Genomic DNA, 10,238 nt, shown 5'->3' with positions numbered 1-10,238 from the left:
CCTTCTTTCTTTTTTTTTTTTTTTTAACAAGACCTAGTGGTTCTGAAGCCAACACACACATATACATATCCCTTTTTTTTTAAGTGGCAGACACAGATGCTTGAGCCCACAATTGCTTGAAAGAGATGTGGTCTGGCTTTTATTATCTATCATCTGATTATCTATTATTATCTATTATGTTATCTGTAATATGAGAGATATTATCTGTTATTGTCATAGCCAGCAGTAATTCTCTTATTTGAGGCTGTTTCAAAGTGCATATTCTTTTCTGTTCTCTAATATCAATAAAATAGTAAGCATTATACACTCCATTTGTTGCAATATATACATTTGTGTAATTTATATAATTTTTATTTCTGGGAAAGATGCACATACTAACGTAGTGTAATTTATATAAGGACAATAGGCAATAACCAATTTTCTTACACTATTCATTTCTCATGAGAAAGGAATAAAAAGTATTACACTGTAAGTGTTAGGGGAGCTCTAGGCTTAAAATGTGGAATCTGGCCAGTGGTTTCTCAGAACATTGAGACCATACTTTTACCAGAAAAATGTATTTATGTAATAGATATCCACTCTACCTTAGGAGCTATTAGCTGAACCTAAGGAGTGCTCACTAAGCTTAGTAAAGTAACTGGTTTTGCTATCTTTTTTTCCTCTGTGCTATTTGGAGATTTGGGGGAAATGCTTTTATTGCCAATTTTTATGAATTGAAAACTTCAAACAAGCAACATAGAATTTTATTAAATAAACAAAATCTTAGAGAATAGAATCATTCTGTAATTTTGTTAGCTGTAGAGTTTTCTGTATAGTTTTCCATTGAAATCTCTTTTGGGTGTCAGTGATTTGCATATTAGGTAAGCCAAGAAGTCACAGAGCTACGTTTCTAATTTCTTCCTATTCTTCATCCTATAATCAACTACATGAAACATTTTCCTACACTACAGTATGTAAAACTATAATTCTGCAGTATCTTAATAGGTGATCAACAAAAGATAGGGAGGATGAGAGGGAAAGCTGTTGACAAAGTTAATCAAGTCTCTTTACAGCACAGTTCTTGCAGTCTTTTAAAACTATCTTTTAAAAAACTGAGATAGAATTGACATATAACATTATACTAGTTGCAAATGTACAGCATAATGATTTGATATATGTATATATTGAGAAATGATTACCAGAATAAATTTAGTTCACAGAGTTTTTGTTTGTTTATTTTTTGGCCATGCGGTGTGGCTTGTGGGATCTTAGTTCCCCGACCAGGGATCGAACCCGGGCCCTCAGCAGTGAGAACACAGAGTCCTAACCACTGGACCGCAGGGGAATTCCCCTAATTTTTTTTCTTGTGATGAGAACTTTTAAGATCTACTCTCTCAGCAACTTTCAAATATACAATACTGTATTGTTAACTACAGGCATACCTCAGAGATACTCTGGGCTCAGTTCCAAACCATCACAATAAAGCAAATAATGCAATAAAGTGAGTCACAAAAAGTTTTTGTTTTTCCCAACGCATATAAAAGTTATGTTTACACTATACTGTAATTTATTAAGTGTGCAATAGCATGATGTCTAAAAAGACAATGTATACATCATAATTTAGAAATATTTTACTGCTCAACAATGCTAACCATCATCTGAGCCTTCATAATCTTTTTGCAATAGTAACATCAAAGATCACTGACCACAGATCACCATGAGAAATAGAAAGATAAATTTGAAATATTGGGAGAGTTACCAAAATGTGACACAGAGACACGGAGTGAGCAACGTTGGAAAATGGTATCAAAAGCCTTGCTTGATACAGGATTGCCACAAACCTTCAATTTGTTTAAAAAAGAAAGAAAGAAAGAAAGAAAAGAAAAAGAAAAAAAACCCACAACAACAACACTGTATCTGCGAAGCGCAATAAAGCAAAGCACAATAAAATGAGGTCTGTACCATGCTGTACATTACATCCCCAGGACTTATTTACCTTACTGGAAGTTTGTAGCTTTTGATGACCTTCACCCACTTCACCTGTGTCCCACCTCCACCCCCCTCAAACCCGACACCCAACATTAACCCCTGCCTCTGGCAACGACCAATCTGTTCTCGGTATCTAAAAGTTCATTTTTAAAAAAGATTCCACATATAAGTGAGATCATATAGCATTTTTCTTTTTCTGTCCAACTTATTTCACTTGGCATAATGCCCCAAGGTCCATCCATGTGTTGCAAATGGCAGGATTTCCTTCTTTTTATGGCTGAATAATATTCCATTGTGTATGTATGTATATATATGTATATATACATTTTCTTTATCCATTCATCTGTCGATGAACACTTAGGTTGTTTCCATGTCTTGACTATTGTAAATAATACTGCAATGAATATGGGGGTGCAGATATCTTATCAAGATAGTGATTTCATTTTCTTTGGATAAACACTCAGAAGTGGGATTGCTGGATCACATGGTAGTTCCGTTTTTAATTTTGAGGGGAACCTCCATACTGCCTTTCATAGTGTCTGCACCAATTTACACTCCTACCAACAGTGCACAAGGGTCCCCTTTTCTCCACACCCTCACCAACACTTATCTCTTGTCATTTTCGATGATGGCCATTCTAACGGGTGTGAGGTGATATCATGTTGTGGGGGGGGGGTTAATTAATTAATTAATTAATTATTTAATTTATTTTTGGCTGTGTTGGGTCTTTGTTGCTACACACAGGCTTTCTCTAGTTGGGGCGAACAGGGGCTACTCTTCGTTGTGGTGTGCAGGCTTCTCATTGAGGTGGCTTCTCTTGTTGTGGAGCACGGGCTCTAGGCACACAGGCTTCAGTAGTTGTGGCAGATGGGCTCAGTAGTTGTGGCACACGGGCTCAGTAGTTGTGGCGCACGGCTTAGATGTTCTGCATCATGTGGGATCTTCCACGACCAGGGCTTGAACCCGTGTCCCCTGCATTGGCAGGCAGATTCTTAACCACTGTGCCACCAGGAAGTCCCCACATTGCAGTTTTGATTTGCATTCCCTAATGATTAGTGATGTTGAGCACATTTTCATGTATCTGTTGGCTGTTTGTATACCTTCTTTGAGGAAAATGTCCGTTTAATTCCTCTGCCCATTTTAAAATCAGATTTCTTTCTGCTATTGAGTTATACAAATTCTTTATATATTTTAGATATTAACCTTTTATTGATATATGATTTGTAAATATTTTCTCCTATTCTGTAAGTTGCCTTTTCATTTCGTTGATGGTTTTCTTTATGTACAGAAGTTTTTTGGGTTGAGGTACTCCCACTTATTTATTTTTGTTTTTGGTGTAAAATCCAAAATGTCATTGCCAAGACTGAGGTCTAGGAGCTTACCCTCTATGTTCTCTTCTAGGAGTTTTATGGTTCCATGTCTTACATTCAAGTCTTAAATCCATTTTTTTAAAGTGGTGTAAGGTATGGGACCAGTTTTATTCTTTTGCATGTAGCTGTCCAGTTTTCTCAACACCATTTATTGAAAAGACTGTCCTTTCCCCAATATATGTTTTTGGTTCCTTTGTTGTAAATTAATTGACCATATATGCATGGGTTTATTTCTGGGCTCTCTACTCTGTTGATCTATGTGTCCATTTTCATGCCAATACCATGCTGTTTTGATTACTATAGCTTTGCAATATAGTTTGACACCAAGATGTGTGATGCCTCCAGCTTTGTTCTTCTTTCTCAAGATTGCTTTAACTATTCAGGGCCTTTTATGGTTCCATACAAATTTAAGGATTGTTCATTCTATTTCTTTGAAAAATGCCATTGGAATTTTGATAGGGATTGCCTTGAATCTGTAGATTGCTTTGGATAGTATGGACATTTTAACAATATTAATTATTCCAAGCCATGAGCACAGAATATCTTTCCCATTTATTTGTGTCTTCTTCAATTTCTATCATCAGTGTCATAGTTTTCAGTGTACAGGTCTTTCACCTCTTTGGCTACATTTATTCCTTGGTATTTTATTCTTCTTGGGAAAAACTCTTTATTGACATAAAATTAATATTCACTAAATTCATCAGTTTAAAGCACACAGTTCCATAAGTTTTGACATATGTATTTGGCCAGGTGAAAATCACCACAATCAGGGTTTTTGAAAAGTTCTCTTGTGCCCCTTTGCACTTAGGCCCTTCTTCTCACTTTCAGCCCCTGATGATTTACTTTCTGTAACTATAGTTTTGTTTTTTTCTAGAACTGTCATTTAAGTGTAATTGTATAGTGAGCAGTCTTTTGTATATGACTTCTTTTACCTACTACAATGCTTTGAGATTCATCCATGTTGTTGCGTATAATCATTAATTCCTTTTATTGCTGAATTGTATTCTATTTTATAAATATATCATAATTTTATTATCCATTCACAAGTTGATGAATATTTGAATTTCCAGTTTGGGACTATTACATATAAAGTTGCTATGGACGTTTGTATATAGGTGTTTGTGAGAACATATATTTTTATTTCTCTTGGAATTGCTGGATTGTATGTTAAATGTATACTTAACTTTTAAAGAAACTGCCTGTTTTCCAAAATAACTGAATCTTTTACATGGCCATAGCACTGTATTAGAGTTCCAGTTGTTCCATTCATGCATGTTAACACTTGATACTGTTTTTAATTTTTCACATTTCTCATGTATGTGTAGTATTCTTTCATTGTGGTATTAATTTGCATTTCCCTAATGACTAATAAAGTTGGACACTTTTTCATTGGTTTTAGGATATGTTGTAATTTATATATCTTTGTTGGTGAGGTCTCTGATCAAATTTTTTGCTATTTTCTTTTTATTTTGGCCATGCTGTGTGCCTTGTGAGATCTTAGTTCCCAGACCAGGGATTGAACCCAGGCCCTCAGCAGTGAAAGTACTGAGTCCTAAGCACTGGATCACTAAGGAATTCCCTGCCATTTTAAAAAAATTGACTTTTCTTCCTTTTTTTCCCTTAAGTTGTAAGAATTCATTATATATTTTGGGTACTTTATCATATATATATTTTGCAAATATTTCCTTTCATTATGGCTTACCTTTTCATGTTCTTATTGGTATCTCTCAAAGAGCAAAATGTGTTTTTAATGGGTCTCATTTATCAAATATTTTCTTTCATGATCTGTGTCCTATCTAAGACTCTTTGTCAAATCAAGATCACTACGATTTTCTCCTATCCTTTCTTTTAGAGGTTTTATAATTTTACCTCTGAAAGTTAGGTCTACGATCTATTTTGAGTTCATTATTTATGTGGTGTGAGGAAAGGATCAAAGTTCATATTTTTCCATATGGATATCCTATATCTCCAGCACCATTTTTCAAAGACTTTAGTTTTGAAGAACGTTGTCACCTGTATTAGTTTGCTTGGGCTTCCATAACAAATTACCACAAACTGGGTGACTAAAAACAACAGAAATTTATTCTCTCACAGTTCTGGAGGCTACAAGTCCAAGATCAAGGTATTGGCAATGCCATGCTCTCTCTGAATGCTGTAGGAAACAATCCTTCCTTGCCTCTTCCTGGCTTCTGGGTGCTCCCAGCAGTTTTTGGCATTCCTTGGCTTATAGCTCCATCACTCCAATCTCTGTCCCCATTGTCACATGGCATTCTCCCTGTGTATCTGTGTGTCAAAATTTCCCTCTTAAAAGAACTGGATTTGTGGCTTACTTTAATCCAGGATGGGCTCATCTTAACTAATTACATCTGCAAATATCCTGTTTCCAAATAAGGTCACATTTTGAGTCTTTGGGTGGACATAAATTTGGGGAGACTATTCAACCTATTACAGCTCCTTTGTAAAAAACAATTGATGATATATGAGGATCTGTCTCTGGACACTGTACTCTGTTCCATTGATCTGTTATATCTGTCTTTTAGCCAATACCACAATGTCTTGATTACTGTAGGTCTATCTAGAGTGAGTTTAAGTTCTTCAACTTTATTCTCTTTCAAAATAATTTTGGCTACTGTCAGTCCTTTACAATTCCATGTAAATTATTGAAACAATGTATCAATTTCTACAAAAAATTACTGCTGGCATTTTGATTTCTTTCAACCTATTGATCAATTTGACTTCTGAATAATGTTGAGTCTTTTGATTCATTTAAGTCTTCCTTTCAGTAATGTTTCATAGTGTACAGATTTTGCACATATTTTGTGCTTTTGATGTTATTGTAACTATTTTTAAATCTTAATTTCCAATTGTTCACTGCTAGAATAGAGAGATACTATCAAATTTTGTATATTGACCTTGCTAAACACATTCACTCTAATAGCTTTTTCTTCCCTTTTTGGGTAGAGTCCTTAGGGTTTTTTGCATAGATAATTATGTTTTCTGCAAATAGTTTTACTTCTTCATTTTCAATCTGCGTATCATTCACTTCCTATTAATTGACTTAACTGCCCTGGCTAGGGCCTGCAGTAGATGTTGTATAGAAATGATGAGATTGGACCTCCTTGCCTTGTCCCCATTCTTAGGGGCAACATATTCATTGTTTCACCATCAAATGTTATGTTACCTATGTACTGAAGGAAGTTCTCTTTCTAGGAGGCTCCCTCCGATTTTAAGTTTGCTGAGAGTTTTATCATGATTGGGTGTTGAGTTTTGTCAATTGCTTTTTCTGCATCTGATCACATTCCCAGGAAAAGAAGTCCCACTTGACAACGATGTATTCTAAAAAGTATACTGTTGGATTCTATTTGCTAAAGTTTTGTTAACAATGTTTGTGTCTATGTTTATGAAGGGTATTGATCTATAGTGTTTTTGTAGTATTTGGCTGGTTTTGGTGTAATATTTGCCTCAAAAAATGAATGGTTCTTCTATCATCTACAAGATTTTTTTTTCATAATTCTCATTATTTCTTCCTTTAGTAGAATTCACAGAACAGTCAGCTGGGCTTAGTTTTTGAGGGGAGAAGTTTAACTATAAATTCAATTTCTTTAATAGATATAGAGCTACTTGGGTTATCTATTTCTTTTTGTGTGAACTTCAGTAGACTGTGTCCATTTCATCTATGTTTTAAAATTTATCATAAATTATTATTTCTTTAATGTCTGTAAGATTTGCAGTAACATCTCTCTTTCATTTCTCATCTTGGTACTTTGTATCTTTTTTTCCTTGATGATCAATTTGGCTACAGGTTTATCAATTTTATTGTTATTTTCCAAGAACCAGCTTTTAATTGATTTTTCTCTATTATTTTACTGTCTTAAGTTAATCGTTCTTATTTCTTCCTCTTTTGCTTTGTCTATACTCTTCTTTTTCTAAATTCTTAGGTGGAAGCCTAGAGTGTTGATTTAAGATTGTTCTTCTCTAATATAATCATTTAATGCTATAGAATTTCCTCTAAGCCCTGCTTTAGCTGCATCCCACAAATTTTGATGTTTTGATTTTCATTCAGTTCAAAATATTTACTAATTTCCCTTATGGTTTATTCCATGACCTATGGATTGTTTAGAAATCTGCTATTTTTTAAATATCTGAGGAGTTTCCTAATACCTTTCTGTCATTTCTTTCTAGTTTAATTTCATTGTGGTCAGAGAATGTAATTTGTATGATTTCAGTTATCTTACATTTACTGAGACTAGTTTAATGATCCAGAATATGATCTATCATAAAGAAAGTTCCATGTTCACTCAAAAAAAGTGTGTAGTGCTGTGGTTGAATGGGGGTAGCAGAATTGTTCTATAATTGTCAATTAGGTTGATGATATTGTTCTGGTCTTCTATAATATTATTGATTTGGGGTTATTTGTTGTGTTACTCAGAGAGGAGTGATGAAGTCACCAATCACAATTGTAGATTTGTCTATTTCTCCTTCAATTTCTATAAGTTTCTGTTTCATGTACTTTGAAGTTCTGTTATTAGGTACATACCCATTTAGGATAGTATGTCTTCTTAGTGAACGGATTACTTTATCATTATGAAATACTCCTTGTTCTGAAGTCTACTTTGTGTGATGTAAATATAGCCTCTGCAGTTTTCTTTCTCTTAGTGTTTACATGGATATCTATTTATTTATATTTAAATTGGGTTTATGTAAACAGATGTAGTTGGATCCAGCTTTTCCTACCAAATCTGATCATCTGTACCATTTAATTGGCGTGTTTATTTACATTTGATAAAATAGTCAATGGTTGGCATTAAATCTACCATCTTGTTATTTGTATTCTATTTGTCTCATCTCCTCTTTGTTTTTTTCTCTTCCTCTTTTCCTGCCACACTTTGAGTTTGTTTCATAATTCCATTTCCCCACACGACTCATTAGTTATATTTTTGTTGATTGATTTTTTTATTCATTGCTCTAGGGCAATGGCTCTCAAAGTGCATTCCCAGGAGATCCTTTAAATCCTTTCAGTGCATTTGTGAGGTTAGAACTATTTGACAGAGAGTATTTTTGGGGGTGGTTTAACAAAGGCTATAATATTTGGGCTGAATTTTTAAAGATGAGTATGCAAACAAGAAGAATAGAGAGAAAAGGTTGGGAGGAAGTGAACAGAACCTCAGTGACCAGAGGGTGTGGAGAAAAGGGAACCCTCTTGCACTGTTGGTGGGAATGTAAATTGATACAGCCACTATGGAGAACAGTATGGAGGTGCCTTAAAAAACTACAAATAGAACTACCATATGACCCAACAATCCCACTACTGGGCATATACCCTGAGAAAACCATAATTTAAAAAGAGACATGTACCAAATGCTCATTGCAGCTCTATTTACAATAGCCAGGACATGGAAGCAACCTAGGTGTCCATCAACAGATGAATGGATAAAGAAGATGTGGCACATATATACAATGGAATATTACTCAGCCATAAAAAGAAACGAAATTGAGTTATTTGTAGTGAGGTGGATGGACCTAGAGTCTGTCATACAGAGTGAAGTAAGTCAGAAAGAGAAAAACAAACACCATATGCTAACACATATATATGGAATCTAAGAAAAAAAAAAAAAAGGGCATGAAGAACCTAGGGGCAAGACGGGAATAAAGACACAGACCTACTAGAGAATGGACTTGAGGATATGGGGAGGGGGAAGGGTAAGCTGTGACAAAGGGAGAGAGTGGCATGGACATATATACACTACCAAACGTAAGGTAGCTAGCTAGTGGGAAGCAGCCGCATAGCACAGGGAGACCAGCTCGGCGCTTTGTGACCACCTAGAAGGGTGGGATAGGGAGGGTGGGAGGGCGGGAGACGCAAGAGGGAAGAGCTATGGGAACATATGTATATGTATAACTGATTCACTTTGTTATAAAGCAGAAACTAACACACCATTGTAAAGCAATTATGCTCCAATAAAGATGTTAAAAAAAAAAAGAAAGAAAGAAGCCAAAAAAAAAGAACCTCAGCGACTTATGGGACAATCTCAAGCATACATGTAACCAGAGTCACAGAAGGAATAGAAGAGACCAAAAATATTTGGAGAAATTTTGTTTGAAATTTTTTCAAAATTTGATGGAATTTACAAACCCACAGATTCAAGAAGCTTAATGAGCTCTGTCCAGATTGAAATGACCTTTTTTCCTTTGTACCCCGTTGTATCCCATACATATTTTTTTATCACAGAAACTGTAACACTTGAATGCACTTTTTTGCCTGTCTCCCTACAGCAAATTGTGAGCAACTTTAAGGCAGAATAGTGCATGGCATATGATAAATACTCAATAAACCAAAGTTCCAAAATGCTGAGTGCTGTGCAATTTTGCTTATCTTGCTCATCTCAGAGAAGGAAATATAAAAATTGACTTGACTGACATTTCTTTTTCAAAATACGTCAGTACATTGGAAAATAACTGACTTGAGTGTCTAAATATTTATTTAGGCAACAGCTGCACCTTTGGACCTCATGTTTAACATGAAAAGGAATAAATTTAAAACCAAACTCTCATATGGAAGCATATATTGTAGTATGCTTGCATAAAAATAATTGTACAGGTACATTGTTAACACTTTATTAAAAAAAAAAACTACCACTGAAGTTGTTTTAAAGCAATTTACCTGGCCTGCAGATTTACTGCTAGGATCAGCTGAAATAAACACACCATCCTTATCCTTTTGAAATCCATTGTGAGACCAGTATGCCAGGTCAAAAGTAAATGTCTTCATATGTTCTGCATTCTTAGGGTCTTGTATAATGGTAGTGGTCCTGGAATGCGTGGAAATCACACATTTGCTCCCAGAATTCTTCTCTCTCTGTAGTCAAATTACAAATTCAGAGTCAATCATTACAGTTTTTC

General features: G+C 34.9%; 1 protein-coding gene across 1 annotated transcript in view; it reads right to left on the bottom strand.

The window, feature by feature from the left end:
• The window catches only part of KIF28 (Kinesin-like protein KIF28P), a gene marked incomplete at its 5' end in the record, with an annotated part of 68,066 nt that extends 57,872 nt beyond the window's left edge, over positions 1-10,194 (bottom strand). The window contains 1 exon segment of the mRNA XM_007458083.1: positions 10,000-10,194. Coding sequence (XP_007458145.1) covers positions 10,000-10,194 — 195 coding nt within the window.
• Between the last annotated feature and the right edge of the window lie 44 nt (positions 10,195-10,238).

This window comes from Lipotes vexillifer, unplaced genomic scaffold (assembly GCF_000442215.2).
Source record: "Lipotes vexillifer unplaced genomic scaffold, Lipotes_vexillifer_v1.1 scaffold1315, whole genome shotgun sequence".
Taxonomy (NCBI): Eukaryota; Metazoa; Chordata; class Mammalia; order Artiodactyla; family Lipotidae; genus Lipotes; species Lipotes vexillifer.
The sequence above is the reverse complement of the archived record's forward strand: the minus strand, read 5'-3'. Positions and strand labels throughout refer to the sequence as shown.